Genomic DNA, 27,580 nt, shown 5'->3' on the forward strand with positions numbered 1-27,580 from the left:
TAACAAAGGTTATAACCACTTTCTTTTCAAGAAAGGAAATTTTTTCATTATTTTGTTTTTGAGTCAAAATAACTTTTTCATTAGAAGCATTTCATGAAACTCTTCCCGTTTCAAAATTCACACCAACAATATTTTTAAATGGATTTTAGCCTCATAACTTCAATATAAAATTCTTCTGATACCTAACCAATGCCAAAATAAACATTCAAAAGGATGCTACTGTTTTCCTCTTCTAAAAAAGATACATAGAGTGAATGTTTTGGGAATTAATGCAAAAATAGCATGAATCAAGAGGAACTGGGAGCATCTGCTCAGTCTGTGGAAATGTGTTATACACAGATTCTATGTGTAAAGACAAAAGGACTCAGTCTCTAACAGGAATATAATAAGAATCTTAAACATGCAGATGCTGCCAGCTTCTAGCACAGTCCAGTGACAAATCTCAGTTTCCAAAACCACTACTAAACATCTGAAAGGAGCAAAACCACCTCAAAGTGAGACAAGATATCTGGACAACAGAAAGTTGAAGTCCCTGCCACATAAGCTATCCACTTTATTTGGGATTCATTGGGATTTCCACAGACAGAGCTATTAGAAACAACGTGCTTTTCTTCAATTTGTACATATAAAACTCTTTGTTTCATGAAATGTCCTTTAAAACACAAATTGATCACAAGCCAGGCCAGGAAAAAGTCTGCTCATACCTGGACACCTCACCTCCAATCTGAAAGGCTCCAGTCACCCAGCACTGAAGGGTGAAGGGGGCTCAGGGAGGTCCTAGGAGTCCTCCTGAGCAGGGGATCAGTAAACGACCCATACTCTACTATTAATGAAAGGTGAATTCTGTAACCTGTAAGTCTAGAGATATTATAAATTTATAAGTATTAATTTAATTTTAAAATGTAACACAGGGTACCCAGAACGTTTTTTGTTTGACTTTGACAGTCTAAGATCTAACATATGTTGTATCCAAAAACAGACAACTGTTTTTGTTTTCACCTAGAAACTGGCAGGCAGGGCAAACAACACACACTACATGAAAGTGGTAGCTCTCGCTTCTCATTTTAATCTTCCTAAAGAACTCTGAACATGTTAATACAATGATTCCACATTTTAACTTTTCCTTTAAATACTTTCTGTACTTTTTTCTTGAGCCAAATCTGCCCAACAGATTTGAACACAAGGGCACATTCATATTTTTATGTAACTATTAAATTTCTATTATCTAAACTACATGCATCCAAAGTATGAACACCAAACGACATTCTGGCAACACTTTAAAACTAAGCTGCAAAGTCTGGCTTTTATGTGCAGCATAAAACCCACTTAGAGCACTAAACCACCATTTCTTAAAAAGACAAACCTTTAAATAATTTATAGCACTAGTAAATCTAGAGTTCCTGGTAGATTTTAAAACAGTATTTAAAATATCACTTTAGATTAAAACCAGCAGCAAGAAGTCTACTTCCTTATGGCATAACAAGCCAAGTTAAAATGCAATACTAGCAGGCCATCTAGTGACCAATTTAGGGTCTAGAAAAATAAAAAATCCTGATTTGTTAGTGTCTTCTATTTTCTTAAATACATACCAAACAAAGAAAGTGAAGATGCTGTGAGAAAATGCTGAGAAATGCAGCCTTTATATGAATGACCACTTTATCTATCCCGATTATATTACATAGTCACAGTGAAAGAGAAGGCAACCTAGAAAATGACAGAGGAACGGCTGGGCGCGGTGGCTCAAGCCTGTAATCCCAGCACTTTGGGAGGCCGAGATGGGTGGATCATGAGGTCAGGAGATCGAGACCATCCTGGCTAACACGGTGAAACCCCGTCTCTACTAAAAATACAAAAAACTAGCCGGGCGAGGTGGCGGGCGCCTGTGGTCCCAGCTACTTGGGAGGCTGAGGCGAGAGAATGGCGTAAACCCGGGAGGCGGAGCTTGCAGTGAGCTGAGATCCGGCCACTGCACTCCAGCCTGGGTGACAGAGCAAGACTCTGTCTCAAAAAAAAAAAAAAGAAAGAAAGAAAGAAAATGACAGAGAATTCTTAACTTTATGTAAAGTACCCATGGTAACCAAAGGACCCATCATCCTATATTATCCATTGTACAGCATACTAAAAACATTTTTCTTGGACAATGAAATAAATACTGTATCTTACTGAAGAACATTAAACTCTTCCAGTTACAACTCACTTCCGAAGAGTCTCTCCAAAGGAATACAGAGCAACAGATAAAAGCAAACTCTACCTACCACTATTATTTCCATGAAGACGGTGCTTTTCAAACACCTTCATTCTCTGGGAAGTCCCAGACTATAGTACTTTCTTCTCTCTAATAAGAAGTGGTATACAATGGGAAATATATACAGTGTTTGGTCTTTGTCCTCAGTTCTTGGCACAGAGCTCCTAAAACACTTGAAATCCCCTAAGTGATCAATGTGTCTCTGGAGTGCTGAGGAGAGGACTCTTGGCTGAAGGGCTCCTAGACAGCTTCATGATGGGGAATGGGACCAGAAAGTCCAAGTCACCATTACAGGGTTGAAACTTTCAGCTTCACTCTTCTCCCCTGACCTCTGGGGAGCAGAAAGGCATTAGAGAGATTGAGTTCAATCACCAATGGCCTATGATTTAATCAAACGTGCAACTTAAAGCCTACATAAAAACCTCTAAATGATGGGGTTCAGAGAGCTTCCCGGCTGGTGAGCACACGGAGGTACTGGGTTGGGGGTGGGGTTGAAGATCATGGAGAAAGCATGGAAGCTCTGCCACCCCTTCCCTGCACATCTCTTCCATCTGGCTGTTACTGAGTCTATAAGAAACTGGGAGTAGCAAATAAAGCATTTTACTGAGTTCTGTGAGTTGTCCTAGCCAATGATCAAACCTGGTGTGGGGACAAGGTAGAGAGGTAGGAAATCTTGGATTTATAATCAGCCAGGCAAGAAAGTGGGTAGTCTGGGCACCCCATTTGGGCTGGGATCTAAAATAGGGCAGTGTATAGGAGTGAGCCCTTAACCTGTGAGGGCTGAGCTAACTCCAGATAGCTAGGGTCAAAATTAAATTGAATCATTGGATACCAGATGATATCAGAGATTAAACAAACTGGTTATTGTGAGGAAAACAGTCTTCAAGAGTCTTTAAAAAACTAAGCTTGAAAAGGGGGTAAAATGTACTTAGCTTATTTTAGAAATAAAGTTGTCATTATAGATAGTATAACCCTTTACCACTTAGATTTATGTTTTAGGACTTACATAAATCATAATTCACTAGGCAAAATGTGCCTCTTTCCAAGGAAAAGTAGATAACCTACAAACACCTTTTTTATTGCGCTTACGCAGAACAAGCATTTCACACTAGCTGGGCACAGGTATGAGCAGTTTATTTCTTTAATGAACATTCTTTCCAACCCAGATAGTGTTGTCTTTGACCTGCTCGAGTACTTTAAAAGTACTCAAGAAATAATCTTTCTAAGGTCAACGAAATGCCCATGCCTCTTCCATTTCTTAATCCCAACTACAGTTAAGGAACAACTGATCAAGGAATGTGAAAGAGAGTCCGAGAAAAGATTCTATTTCAGAAATAAACTAGAAATGGAAAGAATCTGGATACTAGTAAAGGCAGTGTAGTAGCAACATGAGTGTGTAGGCTGCAGAATCAATCAGAACTGTGTGCAAACCTCACTCTCTCTAACTGAACTATCTGGGAGAAATAACTTCACCTCTGGAATCTGTTTCCTCATCAGCAAAATGAAGCTAATTATAAATACTTATCAGTTTCAATGTAAATTGGATGCAATAATGCCACTGCAGTACCTAACACAGGGCCTAACACATAGTAAGAGTTCAACTGATAAGTTACTATTGATGGTCTCCATCTCTGCCTGTGATGGTTAATACCATGTGTCAACTTGATTGGATGGAAAGGATACAAACTACTGATCCTGGGTGCGTCTGTGAGGGCATTGCCAAAGGAGATTAACATTTGAGTCAGTGGGCTAGGAAATGCAGACCCATTCTTAATCTGGGTGGGCACCATCTAATCAGCTATAAGCACGACTAGAATACAAACAGGCAGGAAAATGTGAAAAAAGAGACTGGCCTAGCCTCCCAGCCTACACCTTTCTCCCATGCTGGATGCTTCCTGCCCTCAAACATCAGACTCCAAGTTTTTCAGTTTTGGAACTCAGACTGGCTCTCCTTGCTCCTCAGCCTGCAGATGGCCTCCTGTGGGACTTTGTGATCATGCAAATTAATACTTAATAAACTCATATATATATATGTGTGTGTGTGTGTGTGTGTGTGTGTGTATTTGATGTGTATATATGTGTGTATATATATGTATATATATATATGTGTGTGTATATACATATTCCATTAGTTCTGTCCCTCTAGAGAACCCTAACATACTGCCCATGGCATTCTCTTTCTGCACACATGTTTATATATCCTTTTACATAATGCTGGTTAATGTAGGACCCCTAACCTTCACCTCCCTACTCCAAACACATACTCTAAAGCTACATAGATTTAGTTATTATTCCTTGCTTTAAAGCAACATGGTATGTGATATATTCATCCCCTTCACCTCCCCATCTATATTTAGATTGTACTGTGTGTCCTCCCATAACCCACCTTTGGAAAACCTAGCAAATGTCTGTGATAACAATGAAGTTGAATGAACTGAATTTGCTACCCCTGGATAGAGGCAGTTCGATATGAAAAGTACACATTATAGCAAGTCACTTTGCAATGAAGTACAGTGGGCAAATGCACAACTGGCATGTCTAAGGATAAACTTTAAGCTGAATGTCAGGTATTCACTGGTTTCTCCACGTGCCCTAATGCCCACTGGGATTCAACTTAGTGAGAAAAACAACCAAAAGAAAATAAATGCCAGATATAGTTGTGTGTATATGTGTATTTCTTACTTCAATTGCATTTTAAAATTCTACATCATAGTATAAAAGAAGAGAAATAAATGAATCTATATATGGTCATTCTAGTCTATACACTATAAACAAAATAACAGTGGTGAAGACCAAACATTAAGGTCCATAAGGCCGAAATGTTTATTGCTTAATTCACTGCCACATCTCCAGTGTTCACAAAAGTGCCTACCACATATAGCACCATCGATTAAATTAACTAAAAAGATCAACTAAGTACAACAGAGAAATAGCCATGCTTTCATTGGGAAGTGAAGTCATTTATTCAGAAAAGCACGTAACAAACATTGAAAAGGAGGGTGACACCAAAAGAAAGCTATCAAATTAAGTAGGCATTTGCATTTCTTCTTTTGTCACCACCCACCTTTAAGATAAAAATTAACAGTTTTTCAAAAGAAAATTTCTCTCTCCTAAATGAACACAGTCAGAATCCCTTACTGGATGTAGATTTAATTACATCTCACGTAAGTGTAAGGAGAACACTCCTGAAAGTAAAAGCCAGAGGTGTAAGAAAATGACTGAAATTCTAGATGCAGAATCCAACATGTCCATGAACAAGTTTCTTCATTTCTCTGAACTACTTCAAATGTTTACTGTATGAATAAAATTAAATAACATACGAAAAGAGCTTAACACAAAGACCATTTGGAAAACTACCACAGTAATTCAGGTGAGAGATGGCTGGAAGCTACATTAGGAAAAAAGGCCATTTCTCCAACTGAAATAAACAGAACAAGTTATTTTAAAAGACAACATACTACATATATATGTCCCTTATAATAAGGACTCAGCAAATGTTAATTTCTTATCTATCCTTCTTTTTCTATGAAACTGTCCAATCATCAGATTGTCTAGCAGGCATAATATAGATTAGTATCCATATGAAAGGAAGAACAATTAGCATAATCATTAATTAGGTACAAATAAATTAGGAGAAAGGCATTAACTAAGACCACAGAGATAAGACAAGCAATAGTACCAAACTATGAAGAATTGTGAACACAAATCATCTCTCCTCTTTATTTTATCTTATTTTCAGTGATGTATTTTATTTTATTTTATTTTTTTATTTCAGACAGGGCCTCACTCTGCCACCCAGGCTGGAGGGCAGTGGCACAATCATAGCTCTCTGCAGCCTCAAACTCCTGGGCTCAAGAGATCCTCCGGCCTCAGCCTCCTGAATGGTTGGGACATGCCACCACACCTGACTACTTTTTAAAAAAAATTTTCGGAGACAGAGACAGGATCTCACTATGTTGCCCAGGCTGGTCTTGAACTCCTGGCCTCAAGCAATCTTCCTGCTTCAGTTTCCCAAAGTGCTGGGATTACAAGTGTGAACCACCACACCTGGCATACAAATCGTCTCAATTCCATAAACAATGGGAAAATCAGTAAGTGTTTTAGAGCAAAAAAGAGAAATGCTTAGACTACACTTTAGAAAGATGATTTTGTGAATATCATAGGATGGACAAAAGGGCACACAGAACTGGAGGTGTGGTAACCAGTTAGGGGAATATGGGATAGTATGATCCTAAAATCACACAGTGTCAATTTACCTTCAGTTTTTAAACCATCAGAGAAAAAACCGCAAGATGTAAAGTCCTGTGCATCACAAATACCACAGGAATCTGTATTTTCATTATACAGAATTATAGTTAAAAACCAACTGAACCCTGAATACAATGTGGAATCCTGGATTGAATCCTGGAACAGGAAGAACGTTAGTGAAAAAATAAGTGAAGAGCTGCAAAATTTTCTCAAAACCAAGTTTTGTTTTGTTTTTTTTTTCCAAGAAAAACTTAAAATTATCCTCCTCCCCAAAGAAAAAAAAGAGCTTATACATAGGGAAAGTGTCAAACCCAAAGGATACTATTCTAAATAGGGCCCCAAAGAAGTGATTACGAATTTAAAGAGAGAACGACGGGAAGAAGGTGGGAGAAACCTGTGGCATCCAACACAAATCAAGCTTAATAATCCCATAAACATGTCTGAACTATCTGGAATTTATAGTCAAAGATTAATAAGCCCCATAAAATTATATAAAATGGTATCTATTAAATATGTGCATTTTTCTGAGATTTTATAAAACACTTATGAATCACTAACTAGATATTTAAAAAATCAAAACAAATAATAAAACTGTATAGCCATCCCTCAGTATCTGAGGGGAATTGGTTCCAGGACCCCTTGAGGACACCAAAATCCACAGATGCTCAAGTGATATAAAATGGCACAGCATTCACATACAATCTACATACATCTTCCCACACACTTTATATCATCTCTGAATTACTTATAATACCTAATATAATGTAAATGTTATATAAGTAGTTGTTACATTGTTTTCTTTTTAAAATTTGTATTCTTTTTCATTGTTGTATTAATTTTCCTGAATATTCTCAATCCATGGTTGTTTGAATCCACAAATGTGGAACCCAGAGATACAGAACCCCAGATACAGAGGGTCAACTTTGTAACACTGATATGGCAAATTTCAAATTAAAAAAAGATAGGTTCAGTATACAAAAAAACTCAAACAAAACTACGATCAAAATGAAAAGGAAAAATACTAGAACTATAGTTTCAATAAAAATGAGATGGATTTAATATCTATGTCTAGAACTAGAATTTTATACAAATTTCTAAGAAAACGATATACAACAGCAACAGAGTAAAACTGAAGAGAAAGGATAAACAATGCATTGAAAACAAAACAGAGATTTCAAAAGACAGCATCACCTAACAGCTGAAAAGGCCAGCCAATCTACAACCATAAACTTTCTTGAGCTCACTGAAGAACTGAGGTGAAAAAAAGCAGTGAGATGAACTGCTTCCAAGTGACAAGTCCCACCAAGAAAAGACCAGGCACGTGAACTGCTTACCTTTAGCAGAACATGGGAGGAAGAGGTGGCTACAATAAAGGCAGGGAAGAGGAAAAGAGCTAAAATGTCTTTAAAACTTTTAAAGGCTGACTGTGGACTAGTGTGACAGGTTTAGTACAATGGGGGACGGGGGTACCAGACACAAGGGGTCTTGAACTCACTCACAAGCATGCCTATGGCAGGTGCTCAGAACATAAATCAGGAGGAGGTCAAAGAGTCTTCCTCAGTGGGGCACAGGAAAAAACTATGCTCACTCACTAGACCCTTCTCTCATAACCACAAAAGCCTTAAGCTAATGAAAAAGGAAAGGAAACCCTCAAACCTTCCCAGGGTCCTGTTTCTGGGGGAGGGGTGGAAGCAAATATGGTCTGCCAAAAAGAAGGAGATGAAGGAAATTCTTTTGGGCCCAAGATCCTGCATACATACAAACCAGGTAGCCAGTACAAAACAGATACAAAACATGCAAATGCATGTGAGGAAAAGAAAACTCCCCTCCAAGCCTCCCAGGGTGAAAGCAGAGATTAGCTGTTACGCAGGGAGAGGAAGAAGCACTGAGAAAAACCCACCTCAAGACTCAGGAGCACAGGTCACACCTTAGACTGAAGTTGGGCCAGGAAACTGAGAATCATCACCACTTCCCAGTCATGAGCCTAGCACCAAGTGATAAGCCACAGCAGTATGCTGCTGAGAGACGAACAGGAAGAAGACTCCTTCTGTGGTACAGGTATAGAGGGAACACTGAGGATGAAGGAGGAACACTAAGAAAAACCCAAGAGCAGGCCAGGCCCCATGCTAAGTACAAGGTAGAAGAGCCCACCACTGCAGAAATTTGAAGCCTGTGATGCAGTAAGAATAACTTCAAAAGGAATAAGGACAGCCAAATCCAGCTGAGGGCTAAATCAACCTACTGCAATAACAGTATGACAGAAAATGAAACATGCCCATGACATAAACACTACCTCAATCTCTACTGTACATCTAGACACAATGTCCAGCATTCACAAAAAATCACAAGATACACCAAAAAGCAAGAAAAACTACCCACTGTCAAGAGATATGACAAAGAAATCTCAACAAAATGAGATTCAGAAATAAGACACATGTTCAAACCATAAGGCAGGATTTTTTTTTTTTTTCTTTGAGACAGAGTCTCACTCTGTCACCCAGGCTGGAGTGCAGTGGTGTAATCTCAGCTCACTGCAACCTCCACCTCCCAGGTTCAAGCAATCCTCAATCTAGGACTTTTTAACTGGGATTGAGTTAAAGGATCTAATGAAAAAGTAGACAGCATGCATGGAGAGATGGAGAATTTCAACAGAAAAATGAATACTGTCAAAAAAAAAAAAGTCAAATAATGAGAACTGTTTTTTAATGATTATCAGAATTTAAAAATTCCTTCTATGAGCATATCAATAGATTGGATACAAGGAATCAGCAAACTTAAAAATCAGTTATTAGAAATTATCAAAGCTAAAATGTTAACAGAAAAGGGATGAAAGAAACACAGCATCTAAAAACTGTGGGACCATATATTATTGAACATATGGGTAACTAGAGTACCAGAAGAAGAGTGAAAAAGGCAAAGGAAATACTTAACATGATAATGGTCAAGAGTTTTCAAAAACTAATGAAAAAAATATGTATCTACCCAAGCAGGTTGGGGAATTCTAAACAGGAAGAAAAAAGACCTAAATCAACTACAAGACCTAGACACATGATATTAAACCCACTAAAATCCAAGGAGTAACAGAAAATCTTCAATTCAGACACAAAAAAAAAAAACACACAGAGGAAGAAAGAAAAGAATTACATTATACTTCTCATCAGAAATGAAGCAAATAAAAAAAATGGAACATCTTTAAAGCACTAAAAGAAAAAAAATCTGTCAATGCAGAATTCTATGCCCAGTAAAAGTATTTTCTAAAAATGAACAAACAGACGAGAAAGACTGATAAAAAGCCTTTCCAAATTCATTCCCCTGTGCCTCCCAGTATGCCATGGACATAACTGAAATCATGATTTCTAATACACTTCCTAGGAGTTAAACACTCTTATGTCTGTTTCTATCACTTATAATGTAAATTCCTCAAGGATGGAGACACTGCTGATAAATCTTTGCATTACCAGCACCTAGGACTGTAAAATCTACAGAGGTGGGCTTTTAATCAATGTGTGGTTGATGATGGATGATGAAAGAATGGATGCTGGGACAGCTTTGGAGAGACGAGAAGGAAGCTAAAAGTAGAACAATAGGATTAGAACAAGAGTGCAGAAGTCATTTAAAAAGAAACCTAGAAGGCAGAGATGACGAAGCATAAAACCTCCTGGGATGGTCTCAGTGACCTGCAAATAATGATATCTGAACAGTAAATACAGAGAAAAACATCAGAGCATATTGATTTACATTATTTATATTTATTCAGCTACAATGTTTGGATAAAATAAATCAAATAGGAAGGAAAGTCCCACATTATCTACCTGGTAGATATAATGTGGAAAAAATCAAAGGCTAAATGTTTATAATATATTCAGACAAAGAAATTTCTTTAAAGTTGTATGTTGAATATATCCAGTAAGACAGACTAGATGAAAGAGGTTTATAAGATACATTAGATGAAAGAGGTTTATTACAGGATTTTGTAGACTAAGGGGGGTTCGAACTCCAAAACCCGCTGTTAGGACGGAATGAGGAAAAATGATGCCTCATTTTCTGTGTACCCCTAGGTCAGGACTGAACAGCAAAGGGTGGATGCATGACAAGGTGACAGGGTAATCACTGACCCAAGATCTCTACCCACACAGAGGCCAGATCCTCTCCAACTACAGTGAACTATGTGACCCTCCAATGAAAAGGGGAAAGGGGACTGAGGTTAGTATGGACAAAGCACAAGGGAAAGAAAACTTCTAAAAACCCAGACTAAAGTCTGAAGGAACCCTGCACTTGTTACTGGGCCTGAGTACCCTGGAGAACATCAAGCCTCTTCATGCCTCCATATGCCCAGGCACCCAAAGCTCCTTATGTCCTAGAAACTTACATCCTCCACAGGTCCCTCTCTAGAATCCACCCATAAGGAGATCATCATGTTATCACGAGGAAAATGTGGGCGCTCTAAATGTCTAAGAAAAGTTAACTACTTTGTATACCTCAAATTGAAAAATATAACACTATCAAGTTACAGGACTGAACAATCATGGCTGGATTTTCTGTTAGGTATTTTTCTGTAGTAAAATTACTGGTAAAGTACAAGACTGTTTGACTCCTAAGCCTCCTGAGGTTTATACTGATGGGGATATTTCATATACTGCACATTCATGGTGTTCCCCACAACACCTCACACTGACATACAGACACAGAACACTGTTGGCATTTCAAAGCATTTAAAATATAAACGTTACTCAATATTAACACCACCATTTTTTTTTGGAGGGGGAAAATAGAGAGAGAGACAATTTTTCTCTAATGATTCCTTCTTTCATCTTCTCTTACCCGTTCCTGTAGAAGTTCCACAACTTGCTGGACACAGTCATTTACATCACAGGAGTCTGTTTTCAGCACCAACTCAGGGGCTTCTGGCTTTTCATATTCAGAATCGATCCCAGTGAAACCTGTGAAAGTTACCAGATAACAGAGTAGGATGGAAAATAAAATTAAAATTGCTTCGTTTTTTCAGCGCAGACCTCTGCTACGTTGAAGTTAGTATCTGCGCTGTCCTCCAAGTCACAGGATTATAGTAATGAAGTGTCTTTCTTGGGAGATTTCTAATTAAACTTTTTTTTTTTCCTGTACTGGGGGCCATTTTAAACTGCAAAATTACCCAAAATAGCATAAAAATGTAAAAAATGTGGCACCAAATAGGCTGCACAAAGAAAAACTGTTTATGGTTTGAGAACTAAACCCAGAAGGCAAAGTGCTGTCTTGTCAATTTTCGCTGGGAACTGTGTCAGGTGTGTCAGACGTGCTGCACTGACCGTGAAAGTGCCAGGAGTATTGATGTGGAGATTATAAATACATTTTGTCAAGTAGGCAAATGCATAAATATCGAATTCACAAATAGTAAGAATCAATTCTACTACTTTTGTCACCTTTTCTCTTTCTTTTTTGTCTTAAGAAAATGCCCAAGTTGCCTGTGAAGATGTACGGAATTAATATCAGGTGATCCAAAGCATCTCAATTTCTCTACAGGACATGGACATAAAACCAAACCTGACAAGATTATTTTCTTCTCAATGCAAAAACAAACACTAAGTCAATCTGTCCAGTATATTCGTAAGAATTATCCGTGGACAAATTGAAGCTCTGCAGGCTTCTTCTGCCATCAGATAACAAGTGTTCAGTCAAATCAACTACTATTTGCTTAAACTAAACATAAATAAGGATAGTAAATAGATCACAAAATAAATTACACAATCAAATATAATTTTAGTAATAACCACTATTTAGATTTTTTCCTACGGTATATGTGTTACCATATAAATGCTAAGGAAAGAGCAAATAGATGACAATTTTCCAGAGAGGGTTAGCCGAGTTAAAGATAGGCTATTCCTATCTTATACCCCTGACCTTACCTCACAACGTAAGTCATTCAAGACTTTTCTATCTTGGAAAGCTTAGGTCACTCTTAGGTTAGAATGGTATGTATGAATTTAAAATCATTACCATTAATATTAAGAAATACAGCTAGCAAAAGAGTTCAATAATATATACTACAAACCTACAGCCCACTTATTTCATTTTTTTCTATTTCCTATTTCTAAGCATCCCCTGCAGTACTGAACTCAAGAAAAAATTTCTGCATTACCAGTATTCCCATTTAGCAGTGGGTCACAAGAAAACGGCTGGGGAGGCCGGGCGCGGTGGCTCAAGCCTGTAATCCCAGCACTTTGGGAGGCCGAGACGGGTGGATCACGAGGTCAGGAGTTCGAGACCATCCTGGCTAACACGGTGAAACCCCGTCTCTACTAAAAATACAAAAAACTAGCCGGGCGAGGTGGTGGGCGCCTGTAGTCCCAGCTACTCAGGAGGCTGAGGCAGGGGAATGGCGTAAACCCGGGAGGCGGAGCTTGCAGTGAGCTGAGATCCGGCCACTGCACTCCCGCCTGGGCGACAGAGCGAGACTCCGTCTCAAAAAAAAAAAAAAAAAAGAAAACGGCTGGGGAAAAAAAAAAATTCCAGTTAAGAACACTAATTGTTAAGCTCTGATTCTCAAATGCGACGATATACTGGAATTACCGGGTCCCACCCCATGAGATTCTTATTTCACTTGTCTGGAGTACAGCCTTGGCACTGGATTTTTAAAAGTTCCCAGGGAAATGCTTACATGCAGCAAAGCTTGACAAGCACTAGGTTAGAAGAGGTGGCTTAACATTTTAGAAGCCCTGGAGTTCTCCTACTAGACAATTTATCCATAAGTGATTACAATGATAAATGTAAATTATGAGGAAAAACATATTTAAGTAGGTAATAAAAACTATCTTAAGTAGTCATCATGAAAATAATCAAGATAACATAATGAATGACACAAGGATATACTGACTGTCCAATAAATGTCATGTGAAGGTCTGTAACAGCCTGAGGCCCCGTGAATATACACAATCTTATCTGTCCTGGAATGTTTACCATTACAGCTTTGAAACAGTTGATAGGGAACTTATTAAGCACCATTTACAAGTAAAAGCTTTTTAAAAAAATAAGTGACTCTACAATCAGGAACTCCAGCACCATGGCAAACCTAAATATCAGTGTATGCATACAGACACACACACACACATTAACCTAAGGAACATTTTATCAACCTCTACTCAGGGGAATATAGTCAACAATTGAGAAAGTAAACAAGAAACTGGACTAATACAAACATACTCCCAGTTAATAGAGTACAAACTGTAAGAGACTCAAGAGCGTTGTGGACAAGGTCTTATTCATCTTTGAATACCTGGCACCAAATACATACCTTGCAAACGGAAAGCTGAGGACTAAACTCTCACTTTTTATCTTGCCCTAATTCCTGTCTAAGGGGCCTAGGAAGTCATGCCCTACAAACCATAAATTTTCATCAGATAGGTTTTATTTAACCCTATATATCATGACTTCTTTTCCAACCAGACTCTGGCATAACATTGCAAGACAAGAAGAAAATCAAAACATTTTCCCCAAAACATATTTCTTTGCCATATTTTGAAATGGTCCTGCAAAGTTGTTTTTTGTGGGGGGAAATTTGCATCTTTAAAGAATCTTTATTAACAAACCTGTATTTTTTTCTTCCAGACCCTCCCAAAAGAGATTAAGATCTGAACAGGAAACATTTATCATCTATTATCTCTAAGGGTAGCCACCGTAAGACTTCAAAAGAACTTTGGTCTCCACAATCTTTATCTTAACCTGAACATTCTCTTTCTATCAATCCCAGGTCTTTAGACAAACCCAACCAATTGTCAACCAGAAAACGTTTAAATTCACTTATATCCTAGAAGCCCCACGACAACCTGGCTTTGAGTTGTCCCACCTTTCTGGACCAAACCAATGTATTTCTTTTATGTATTTGATTGATGTCTCATGCCTCTCTAAAATGTATAAAACCAAGCTATGCCCCGACCACCTTGGGCACATGTTCTCAGGACCTCCTGAGGGCTGTGTCATGGGCCATGGTCAATCGTATTTGGTTTAGAATAAACCTCTTCAAATATTTTACAAGAGTTCAACTCTTTTCGTCACGAAAGCATTGGCAAATGTGTGTTGAATATTCCACTCCCACTCCACCTTCTCATCCATCCAACAAGCATTAATTGTGTGTGTCACAGGTATATGCTTTGGGTGATGTACTGTGCTAAATTCTAAACACACAAAAATGTTCACTATGATCTCCCTGCTCACAAGCAGCTTACTCCAGCCAGGATGACAAACCTTCTTCCCTCACCAATCCATTCTTGCAAAAACAACAAAACCAACTACAATTAAAATAAGTAAAAGGTTTAGACTTTAGGATCCACCATTTTGCTTTTCTGTGCCAAATTTCTACACAAAGACTGATCTGAAAACTGGCCACTGAGACAGTAATATGGGAGTTGAAGGGTTAAACAGGTTTTCCTCCAATTGTCCTAAATTATTCTGGTCAAGCAGCCTGCTCTTTCTAAGTCAAGAAAGTAACAGCTTAATGGGGTAGAGGGTTGACAGGCAGGAGTCCCCATCAAGGAACTGATTCTCCATAGTCACATTACCTGAGGTCAGCCTTGCCCATGGAACTAATGTTACCACAGCAGATGGAACTTGACCCAACTGCCAAAGCATTCCCAGGTCCAAATACAGAAGAACCCAGAATAACTACCATTTTCCTTCCCACTCTATCTTTTTCTTTTCAGGGCCAAAAACTGAATGCCAAAATCTATCATTGAGAGAGTTCCTGGGAGTTCCTGTGACAGTCTCAGGCTATCACATTCCCTGCTGGGAAGGCAAACTTAAAAGTTACCTGCAGTACTCACTGACTCCTAAACAATGCTATCTTTAGTTAGTTGTTTTTTTCTTTCTTTTTTTTTTTTTTTTTTTTAATACAGCAAGTCCTTTGTTTCTGTTAACAATAATAGAACAGGACAAGTCAAGGAATGTCTACAAGATAAATAGTATGATTGATATCAAAGGCCAGAGCAGAGCTGGCTTCTAAATTTCTCCCTCAATGTCTAAATGTCCACCACAGTTGAAACTCTGCGAAGCGGACCATAAAACCTAAAAAGCGAGGCATAGAGCTGTCCCTTAGTAATCATGTGGATTTGTTCCAGGACTCCCTGTGAATACCAAAATGTGAGGATGTGCAAGTCTCTTACATAAAATGGTGTACTATTTGCATATAACCTATGTTCATTCTCTTATGTACTTTAAATCATCTCTAGATTACTTATACCTAGTACAATGTAAATGTTATATAAATAGATGTTATACTATATTTGTTATTTATACTATTTTTTAATTGTTGTATTATTTTATATTGTTTCTTCTGGAATATTTGCAATTCACGCTTGGTTGAAACTACACACGTGGAACCCACAGATGTGCAAGGTCAGCTGTATATATTTTAATAGAATCAGTGATATGTTAATTCAATCTAATTCAACAATGGTACATGAAATGAATAAGGGACCATTCCAAGGATTGTAATAAAGTACAAGGCATTATCCTCGTCATCAAGATGCTTATCATTCAGGCATTTTTTCCAATAGCTATGGGATTTCCTCCATTTTCCCTGGAACAAAGAAAGTAGAATTGGTGGCAGCAGGCAACTGACGTCCAACTTAATGTTAAGCAACTAATTTCCTCAAGTAGGTATTCACCAACTCCCAAGCCCCAACTCTGGCTACTGAACAGGATTCCAAAAGGATCAACAAGACTCATTTAGCCCAGCACCAGGCACTGCTGCTATGCCTGAGAGACAGAATAGTGTAATAAGGACTACATTCTCTCCTCAAGGAGCTCCAAGTTACTCTAACACTTCCAATCTCTTAGAAAATATCCTAAGCAAAGTGAAACTGGGAAGAAAATATTACTGACCTTTAATTTCTCCTGCCCGGGCTTTTTTGTAGAGTCCTTTGACATCCCTCTGTTCACAAACATGCAGAGGAGCATCAACAAATACTTCAAAAAACGGCAAACTTGCACCCTCATGAATCTGCCTTGCATTGTTGCGATCCTTAAAAAAAAATAAAAATAAATAAAAAATGATCACACAAATCAAAAAGGTACTATGTTAATACTACAAATGAGTAAAAAGTGCTTCTCATCTAATTTAGTGGGAAATAGACAAAATTTATGTTTTTAAATATAAACTGAAAAAAAATCCAAGAAATTATTAGGTTAATTCCTGTTACTCGTGACAATTTTAAAAGGCATACTGTTCTACTAACCCAGAATACTGGGGCGTTACAGAAGGAAAACAACGAATGCACCACAAACTCTTTCACCCAAATTCTATGTGGATCCTGAGCCAAAGCCCAGCTTGAATGCAAGTGTCATCAGGCTTCTCTCTAAAGTCACATTCAAACCCAGCCTAAGCAGGCATGAAAACAACTGCACAAGAAAGATTCATTCAGAATCCTGAGGCTAGTTTCTTTGCCAAATGCAAGCCCCCTGCAGCCACTTCTCCTCTCTAACACTCCCAAAACTTAACTTTTCTGCTCCTAACTCCCAACTCTCTAGTAACCACCCTTGTAGTTCCCTCTAAACCCTCCCCCCTCTGTCCTTTGGAACAATGTTTCCTTCATAAGTCAATCTTTTCTTCTTTCTGGTCTTCAAAACCTAATTCTCCCTTTGTTCCACTTTTATACTCCATTAACCAAAGTGTAGTTGCCAATATTTTCAAAGTTGGTGCCTGCAATTTCTACCATCCTTTTTCCACACAGCTCATTTTAGCATTTGCCACCTTCCTTGGTCCCTCTGACAATCCTTACGTACTTCCACTCTGACCGGATAACCATACTTCATGTTTCAAAACAAAAAACAAAAAAACAAATCCCCAAGCATAAGATCTCAATCTCTTCTCTTTCAAGCAAAATCTCATCTCTGTCATACAAAATCTCTTCTCTGTCATACAAATTTATCTACATACTAATGATCCTTTTCTCCCTGCCACTTCTGTCTTCACATATTAGGAATTCCCTTCCCTTTCATGGCCTCCTACAGGACCTTGTTCAACCCAATCTCTCTACTCCACTTGAAATCTTCAGCATTCCCCCTTTGCTGGGTTTCCTGCTCCCCAGCAACAAACAAGTACAAGTCCCTTCATCCATTTAAAACAAATGATGGCTAAGGGCAGTGGTGCAGCACGCTTATAGTCCCAGCTACTTGGGGAGGCTGAGGCAGGAGGATCACTTGAGCCCAGGAGTTCCAGGCTGTAACATACTACGACTGTACCTGTGAATAGTCACTACACTCCAGCCTCAGTGACAGAGTGAGATCTTGTCTCTAAAAAAATTTTTTAGCGTAATGAACTAACAAATCATACAAAAACTTTTCCTTAACAACAGGTACTTTTCAGTATTTAAAATACCAGGCCTCTTTGCTGCTTTCCCACTGTTATGCCTATGGATGCCTATAATGTTATTCCCTGATGTTTCCTAGGCAGACTCCACCTGGGCTCCTCCTACTTCACCCATCCCTTAACACTGGAGTTGCCCACACTCCCACCACAGCCCACTGCTCACCTTACATAGTTCTTGTGCATTTCTCTCAAGTGCCTTCACAGTATAAACTACAACACATATATCAACACTGAAGCTTGAACCCTGAACTCTATCCTGAAATTAAACACACGTGCCCAAATTCTTCTATGTCCACCTGCATATACCACAGGTGCCAAAAACTAAGCGTGTCCAAAACTAAATCCAGTCCCTTTTCTCTCAAGTTTGCATTCTCTCGTATACTTCCCAAATCAAGGAAGACCACACTACACACCCACAATCCTAAGAGTGGTTCCTTCCCTTTCTCATACATTAATTCAGTCACAAAGCCCTACAGATGTTACTTCTAAATATTACACCAACGCCGTTTGCAATCTTTCCCTATTCCCTAGTTCAACCTCAATTCTCTTGTCTGAACAACCTCAACATATTATTGGTCTTCTGGCTTCTAACTTGGATATGCTCAACGCCACAGTCTACACTGTGGCAAAGGATGCAAATCTGACCATCTTACTAAACTCTTCAGAGACTCCCTGCCACCACTGGGGTAAAATCCAAGTTTCTTAATGTGAGGCATCAGCCCTATACCCGGCACCACCATTCTCAGTCTTGCACTTGATGCTCTATTAATAATACTTGCTTGGTCAGGTTGTTTCTACCTTAGGCCTCCCCACGCCACAACCCCACCCCTACCAGCAAATACTCAACCCCTCTCTTCTGGATAAACCAATGTGCTTCCTCACAGCACATCTCCATGGTGACCTCCTCCAGGAAGCCTTCCCTGCATGCTCAGGCTGATGAGGCCCCTTGCTTTCTCGGGGTTCTCAGAACACTCACTATATATGATCATAGATCTTAGTCCAGTATATTAAAATCGTCTCATTAGCTTTACAATGTCAGTGTCTGGAACAGCAATTAAGCTATGATCTTACTATTCTAACTATTCTTTTAAAGGAAAGTGTCACCGAGTTTCTATCCATGGCTCTCATCTTATTAGATACTCTTCTGTATCTAATCGTCCTCATCTAGGTTTCAACTAATAAAGATAATGATTCCTAAATCTAGATCTCAATCCTACACAACTTTCCTAAACTCTAAAACCAATTTCCTAGATGGCCCAGTGGTAATCTCCACTTAGACACGCCACTAGCACTTCAAACATAATCCACCAAAAATGAAATGTGCATGTCCTCCCCTCCTATCCTGTACTTCGTAACTCAATCATATCAACCTTTATTCAGAAGGCACCATACTTCATTCTGCGTGCCCCCCACCAACAATCAGCAATCAAGCAGGAACCAGGTTTTGCTGATGCTACTCAAGCCTCAAGAGCCCTCAAATATGACCCCATCGTTACTAGTCCCATTGCTGCTGCTCAAGGTCACACCCTCTTCCCTGAAGGATCTGGTGCTACCACAAGCCTCCTGGGTAGTCTCTTACCTCCAGACCATTCTCATTCCAGGCTTCAAGGATGACCTCACTCAAATGCAAACCCAATGACACCAATCTCTGTTATAATCTCAAACTATTAACTCCTTTTGGGGCAAAATTCTTTCTGAACAGTCCAGAAGTCATCACCTAGCCTCTGCAAATCGATCAGCTCCATCTCCCCTCACAATCATCTTTCATAGCAGTCACAGCAACTTACCTACAGTTTCCCAAAAAAAAAAAAAACTGTCTCACATTCCATTGAGCATACCGTACTGTCTCCTCTGTCTGAAATAGTTTTCTCCCTCTGGTCTAACTAGTATACTCTGATTCATCCTTCATGACTCATTTCAAGCAGCAGCTCCTCTGTGAATCTTCCATAACACCTTTCATATATATCTACTTCATCACTTGCCTCAAGATACTATAACTCTTCACATCTCTGCATTCCCACCAGACTGCCAACTCCTTAAGAATAGGAACTATCAGGTTTATTTTTAGAACCAATATGCCCAGTGGTTGACATGGAAATACCCAATAAACATCTCTTGAATGAACAAACATAATCATGACTGTACAGAAAAATACACTTGTCCTGTATTACATGTTTCAATGGAAATATTTTCATGGATTTTCAGATGCCCTAAACATAGTCCACACCTCATTATTAGTGCCTTTATAGATGAGGTCAACAAAGATTTTGCTCCACACTATGCAATCAAGGAGGCCGCAAAGCAGATCAGCACACACTCTTAGAGACCCAGGTGTCTGCTGACAGCTCTCCATAACAGGTATTATAGACCTCCCCTTTTCCGAGAGCTGCAAGATTCCCACCAGAAGGTATAAGAATGCCAATATCATATTTTTATGAAAACTGTGTATATCCAAGGATTCAGGAACTCTAAATAACTCTTACTATGCTCCTATTATTTAAACAGTTTAAACTGACATATTGGCGATGATCCAAGGGTTTCAAGAAATGGTTTTTACAAAATGTTTTAGGACTCCTGCCATGGTTCAATTAAGTGAACCTGTGTAAATAATACTCAATCTAACACTTATCCATAATTCTTACAGGTCAAATCTTGTTTTTTTAAAAAAAAGTCCAAGTAACCATAAAAATTAATGATACAGTACTAGAATTGTGCTAATATATTACATTTATTGAATAGTTATTACATGCCAGGCACTGTGCTAAGGCTTTAAATACATGACTTGCCTAATCTTCAGAGCAACCCTATCTTGCAGGCATTACTTGAACTGAGGGAGGTTAAGTGTGCTGGCCAAGGCCACAGCAGCAATAACTGGCAGAGCTGAGATTTCAGCCCCTTTGTTTCTTTGGAGTTTCAACTCCAAAGACCCTGTCTCTCACCTCTATACTAACTCGCTTATTCACTGATATCAGGGCTTCCCAAGGGAGTATGCTATTGTCCAACAAACACTAATCATATAATATGGTCCAAGAGCCAGGCTTGGCATCAAGATTACAAAGGCGAGTAAGACCCGGTCCCAGCTGTCAAGGAGACAGTGGGGTTTTGAGGCAGCATAGCATCTAAGCTCAGGACATGCACTATCCGGGTGCAAACCTTTGCTCTTCTACAAGTATAGTGTGTGACCTTGGGCAATGCACACCTTCGTTTCCTTGTCTCCCCACTAGGAGACAAGAATTACTTTAGTTAATTCACAGAAAAGCACTCTAGCAGTTACCAGAACACAGTAAAGTGTTCAATAAATGTTAATATTACTATCACTACAGCTACTATCAGTATCACCAGTCAATGAACTGAGTTTTTGAAAATAACATATGCATACCTACAACCATCTGATCTTTGACAAACCTGACAAAAACAAGCAGTGGGAAAGGATTCCCTATTTAATAAATGGTGCTAGGAGAACTGGCTTGCCATATGCAGAAAATTGAAACTGGACCCTTTCCTTACACCATATGCAAAAATTAACTCAAGATGGATTAAAGGCTTAAATATGAAACCCAAAACTATAAAAACCCTAGACGAAAATCTAGGCAATACTATTCAGGACACAGGCATAGGCAAAATATTTCATGACAAAAACATCAAAAGTAATTGCAATAAAAGCAAAATTTGACAAATGGGATCTAATTAAACTAAAGAGCTTCTGCACAGAAAAAGAAACTATCATCACAGTGAACAGACAACCTACAGAATGGGATCAACAAGGAACTTAAGCAAATTTACAAGAAAAAAAACATTAAAAAGTGGGCAAAGGATATATGAACAGACACTTCTCTTAAGAAGACATACAAGCAGCCAACCAATATGAAAAAAAGCTCAACATCACTGATCATTAGACAATGCAAATCAAAACCACAATGAGATACCATCTCACACTAGTTAGAATGGCTGTTATGAGAAAGTCAAGAAACAATAGATCTTGGTGAGCTAGGGGAGAAAAAGGAATGCTTTTACATTGTAGATGGGAGTGTAAACTAGTTTAACCACTGTGGAAGACAGTGTGGTGAATCCTCAAACACCTAGAGGCAGAAATACCCCTTGACGCAGCAATCCCATTACTGGGTATATACTCAAAGGAATATAAATCACTCTATTGCAAAGATACATGCATGAGTATGTTCACTGCAGCACTATTCACAATAGCAAAGACATGGAATCAACCTAAATGCCCATCAATGATAGAATGGATAAAGAAAATGTGGTACATATACATCATGGAATACTATGTAGCTAAAAAAGGAATGATATCATGTCCTTTGCAGGGACATGGATGGAGGTGGAAGCCATTATCCTCAGCAAACCAACACAGAAACAGAAAATCAAACACTATATGTTCTCACTTATAAGTGGGAGCCAAATAATCAGAACACATGGACACATGGGGGGAACAACACACACTGGTGACTGTTGTGGGTAGGGATGGAGAACATCAGGAAGAATAGCTAATGGATGCTGGGCTTAATACTTAGGTGATGGGATGATCTGCCTAGCAAACCACCATAGCACACGTTTACCGATTTAACAAACCTGCACATATAGTCCTGAACTTAAAATAAAAGTTGAAGAAAATAACATAAAGTGTTAAGGTACCTAACCTAAGTCTCAATGTATGGCTAGAAGTCAGGTGACAATGTGAGGGAGAAGAGTGCTTTCCAGGCAGGGAGGAAACAAAAATCCTGATATAAGAAATGACATAATTTTTTCAGAGAAATACCCAAACATGGTTTGTTGTTGCTGCAATCTCTAAAATAAGAGGAACTATGATATAAGCTAAGAACAACGAATTCTGAGCAAAGAAGCCATGGTAGGGCACATGTTAAGAAACTCAGATTTTCTCCGGAGTATGACATCTGTCAAGCATTCACTATAGGTTTATTAAGTGGAAAAGTCGCGCTTGAAATAATTTGGTCATTGGCTTGAATTCAACCACTGTGTTATACTTCAGGGCTTTTTTAAAAGCAGGTTTTATCAAAACCGGATTTACTTAGAAAGTCACAGCATAGAAATGTTTTAGGTTATTTTAATCCTATGTTTGAGGAACAAAGAGATGGTAGCTGGGGAGGAGCAGAGTTAGCCTCAAAGCACATATCAATGTTTAAAGTATGTGCTTTGCCTGATATCATATTTTTAGTAAATGTAATCAGAAAGGCAATGGCACAAAGACCACATACCTGAGTATAAGGTGATATGAAACTTGTGATGCACACTAAGCCAGCGTCTGCAAACAGTTTAGCAACTTCTGCGATGCGTCGAACATTCTCTTCTCTGTCTTCAGGACTAAAGCCAAGATTTTTATTGAGACCTTGACGAATATTGTCACCATCCAGAGTGTAGCATGGAATACCATGGCAAACCAGGTACTCCTCCAAAGCCATGCTCACAGTAGTCTTTCCTGCTCCAGACAAGCCTAAAATTAAACAATCCAAACAGATTTCATGTGTAAAGTTAGAAGGATAACTACATAGTAATACTTTTTTTTTTTTTCCAGAAACAGGGTCTCGCTCTGCCACCCAGGCTGGAGTGCAGAGGCTGCATAGCGCACTGCAGCCTCAAACTCCTGGACTCGAGAGATCATGCCTCAGCCTTCTGAAAAGCTGGGACAACAGGCACATGCCACCACATCCAACTTATTTTATTATTCGTAGAGACAGAATTCTCAATACGTTGCTCCAACTGGTCTCAAACTCCTGGCCTCAAGAGATATAAAAAATTTTAATCACAGGATTAAATCCATTAATTATGCACAGCAATCTCTCAGTAGTGTTCTTATCTAATATTTCTCTTTAAGATTTACTTCTTACCTAGGAAAATACCTACAGTTTAAACATAATAAGAGTTTAATGAAATATCTATGAGCAAAGGTATCAGAAATCACTGATAAACTTCAAAAAGGCTGAACTAATTTTATTAGCAGACATGGTTGGGAATTCACTTTGTCCTCTCATTACCACTTTTCTAAAGCAGCATGCCAAATTTTAAAACAAAGTCATATGCCCAAATTATTTCTGGTGAGGGAAGAAAAATAAAGGACAAAAGTAAGAAATGTTACAAAGGTACCTCCATTTTCCTAGATCATCAGCACTCACAAACCACCTTGATACAACTATCTGAGAGTCCAATTTATAATATAATTAATCTTAATAGAACACCCTCATCTCAACTCACCTTCCTATACCAACAGTGTTTACTCAGTAAACAAGGAGGAGAAGGAAAGAGTACATTTATGCACAATTACTTGCCAACTTGGCAAGTGTCATAACCAAGATACTTCTAAAGCAAGATATAAAATACTAAAGTCTAATGTACCAATGCTCTTGAAAGAATTCATGGTAGTACAGAAGGCTAACTGGAATTAAAAAAAATAGAGAGGGCTCTTTTTCGGTTCCATATGAAATTTAAAGTAGTTTATTTCTAATTCTGTAAGAATATCAAATGATAGTCTGATGGGAATAGCATTGAATCCACAGATTACTTTGGGCAGTATGGCCATTTTCACGATACTGATTATTCCTATCCATGAGGTTGGAATGTTTTTCCATTTGTTTGTGTCCTCTATTATTTCCCTCAGCAGTGGTCTGTAGTTCTCCTTGTCCTTCACATCCCTTGCAAGTTGTATTCCTAGTTATTTTATTCTCTTTGTAGCAATTGTGAATGGGAGTTTATTCATGATTTGGCTCTCTGCTTGTCTATTGTTGGTGTATAAGAATGCTTGTGATTTTTGCACATTGATTTCGTATCCTGAGACTTCACTGAAATTATTTATCAGATTCAGGAGTTTGGGGACTGAGACTATGGGGCTTTCTAAATATAGAATCATGTCATCCGCAAACAGAGACAATTTGACTTCCTCTCTTCCTATCTAAATACCCTTTATTCATTTTTCTTGCCTGATTGCCCCGGCCAGAACTTCCAATACTATGTTGACTAGAAGTGATGAGAAAGGGCATCCTTGTCTTTTGCTGGTTTTCAAAGGGAATGCTTCTGGCTTTTGTCCATTCAGTAAGACACTGGCTATAGAATAGCTCTTATTATTTTGAGATATGTTCCATCAATACCTAGTTTATTAAGAGTTTTTAACATAGATGTTGAATTTTATCACAGGCCCTTCCTGTGTCTATTGAGATATTCATGTGGTTTCTGTCATTGGTTCTGTTTATGTGATGGATCGCATTTACTGATTTGCGTATGTGGAGAAAATTTTTGCAATGTACCCATCTGACAAAGGTCTAACATCCAGAATCTATAAGGAACTTAATACACCAGAAACAACTCCATCAAAATGTGGGCAAAGGATATGAACAGACACTTCTCAAAAGAAGACATTTATGTGGCCAAAAAACATATGAAAAAAAGCTCAGCATCACTGATCAATAGAGAAATGCAAATCAAAACCACAATGAGATATCATCTCATGCCAGTCAGAACGACTATTACTAAAAAGTCAAGAAACAACAGATGCTGGAGAGGCTGTGGAGAAAGAGGAACGCTTTTACACTGTTGGTAGGAAATGTAAATTAGTTCAACCATTGTGGAAGACAGTGTGATGATTCCTCAAGGACCTAGTACCAGAAATACCATTTGACCCAGCAATCCCATCACTGGGTATATACCCAAAGGAATATAACTCATTCTACTACAAAGATACATGCACATGTATGTTTACTGCAGCACTATTTACAAATAGCAAAAACTTGGAACCAACCCAAATGCCCATCAATGATAGACTGGATAAAGAAAATGTGGTACATATACACCATGGAATACTATGCCAGCCATAAAAAGGAATGACATCACGTCCTTTGCAGAGACATGGATGGAGCTGGAAGCCATCATCCTCAGCAAACTAGCACAGGAACAGAAAACCAAACATCGCATGTTCTCCCTCATAAGCGGGAGCTGAACATATAGACACAGGGAGGGGAACAACATACACTGGGGCCTGTCGTCGGGAGGGTGGCGGGGTGGGAAGGGAAGGGGAGGGAAAGCATCAGGATACATAGCTAATGCATGTGGGGCTTAAAACCCAGATGATGGGTTAATAGGTACAGCGAACCACCATGCCACACGCTTGTAACAAACCTGCACGTTCTACACATGAATCCCAGACCTTAAAGTAAAATTTGAGAGCATTGATATAGTGTCAGTTGCTTTATACATTAAAAACCGATATTAATGACTATAGCCAGCTGCATTTTCCAAAGATGGCTGCAACTGAATATCCCATCCTACAAGAGTCTACAATGTGACATTACTACTGTCACATCAAGAGGTACTAATTCCCTGCCCTGAAATGTGGGCTGGCTTTAGGGCTTACCTGTAGTCAAAAGAATGTACTGAAATAGTGACACGATGATGTGTGACTACTAAGGCTAGGTCAGAAACTGCTATGCAGCTTTTCTTTGATCACTTAATTTTGGAGACGCCAGTGACTCAATCCCTCCAGACCACTATGCTAACGTGATCCCAAGCAGGTGTACCAGCCAGTCTCAGCCCGCTAAGCTCCCAAATGACAACCAGCAGCATCTGAGTAAGTCATCTTGGATATTCAGCCCACCTGAAACTTCAGATGGCTGTGGCCCAGGCCAGCATGACAACAACCAAGCAAGACCTAAGCAAAGCTGCCTATCTGAGCCCTCTTAAATCCCTTACCTTCAAAACGGTAAGCAAAGTTAAATGCCGATTGTTTTACAACACTGGGTTTTAGGCAAATTGTTACACAGTAACAGTAAGTGGAACAAAGGGACAGTGGCTGGGGTGAAAGAAGCTGTTCTTGATTTCTTCTGAATTGTTTTTAACCACCAATTGAGCACCAAGTATCGGGGAAAAAAAATCTGAAACTCTAAACTTTTATACAACAAAAACAACCTGGGGGGGCGGAGCAAGATGGCCGAATAGGAACAGCTCCAGTCTCCATCTCCTAGCGCGAGCGACACAGAAGACCGGTGATTTCTGCATTTTCAACTGAGGTACTGGGGTCATCTCACTCAGGAGTGCCGGACAATCGGTGCTGGTCAGCTGCTGCAGCCCGACCAGCGAGAGCTGAAGCAGGGCGAGGCATCGCCTCACCTGGGAAGCGCGAGGGGGAAGAGAGTCCCTTTTCCTAGCCAGGGGAACTGAGACACACAACACCTGGAAAATCGGGTAACTCCCACCCCAATACTGCGCAGTAAGCACACCAGCACACCAGGAGAATATACCCCACACCAGGCCGGGAGAGTCCCACGCCCACGGAGCCTCCCTCCTTGCTAACACAGCAGTCTGCAGCAATCTAACCGCAAGGCAGCAGCCAGGCTGGGGGAGGGGCGCCCGCCATCCCTGAGGCTTAAGTAGGTAAACAAAGCCGCTGGGAAGCTCTAACTGGGTGGAGCTCACAGCAGCTCAAGGAAACCTGCCTGTCTCTATAGACTCCGCCTCTGGGGACACGACACAACTAAAAAATAACAGGGGAAGCAGCAGAGGCCTGTGCAGACGCGAACGACTCTGTCTGACAGCTTTGAAGAAAGCAGTGGATCTCCCAACAAGGAGGTTGAGATCTGAGAAGGGGCAGGCTGCCTGCTCAAGTGGGTCCCTGACCCCTGAGTAGCCTAACTGGGAGGCATCCCCCACTAGGGGCAGTCTGACACCCCACACCTCACAGGGTGGAGTACACCCCTGAGAGGAAGCTTCCAAAG

The 27,580-nt window shown here is 39.4% G+C and overlaps 1 protein-coding gene across 1 annotated transcript in view; it reads right to left on the bottom strand.

Annotated features, from left to right (window-relative positions):
* The window catches only part of PAPSS1 (3'-phosphoadenosine 5'-phosphosulfate synthase 1), a 104,982-nt gene that overhangs the window by 53,892 nt on the left and 23,510 nt on the right, over nt 1-27,580 (bottom strand). Inside the window, exons 3-5 of the mRNA XM_023220152.2 lie at nt 23,081-23,316; nt 16,364-16,502; nt 11,315-11,433 (exon numbers count right to left, since the gene is read on the bottom strand). Coding sequence (XP_023075920.1) covers nt 11,315-11,433; nt 16,364-16,502; nt 23,081-23,316 — 494 coding nt within the window. The remainder of the gene's footprint in view (nt 1-11,314; nt 11,434-16,363; nt 16,503-23,080; nt 23,317-27,580) is intronic.

This window comes from Piliocolobus tephrosceles, chromosome 3 (assembly GCF_002776525.5).
Source record: "Piliocolobus tephrosceles isolate RC106 chromosome 3, ASM277652v3, whole genome shotgun sequence".
Taxonomy (NCBI): domain Eukaryota; kingdom Metazoa; phylum Chordata; class Mammalia; order Primates; family Cercopithecidae; genus Piliocolobus; species Piliocolobus tephrosceles.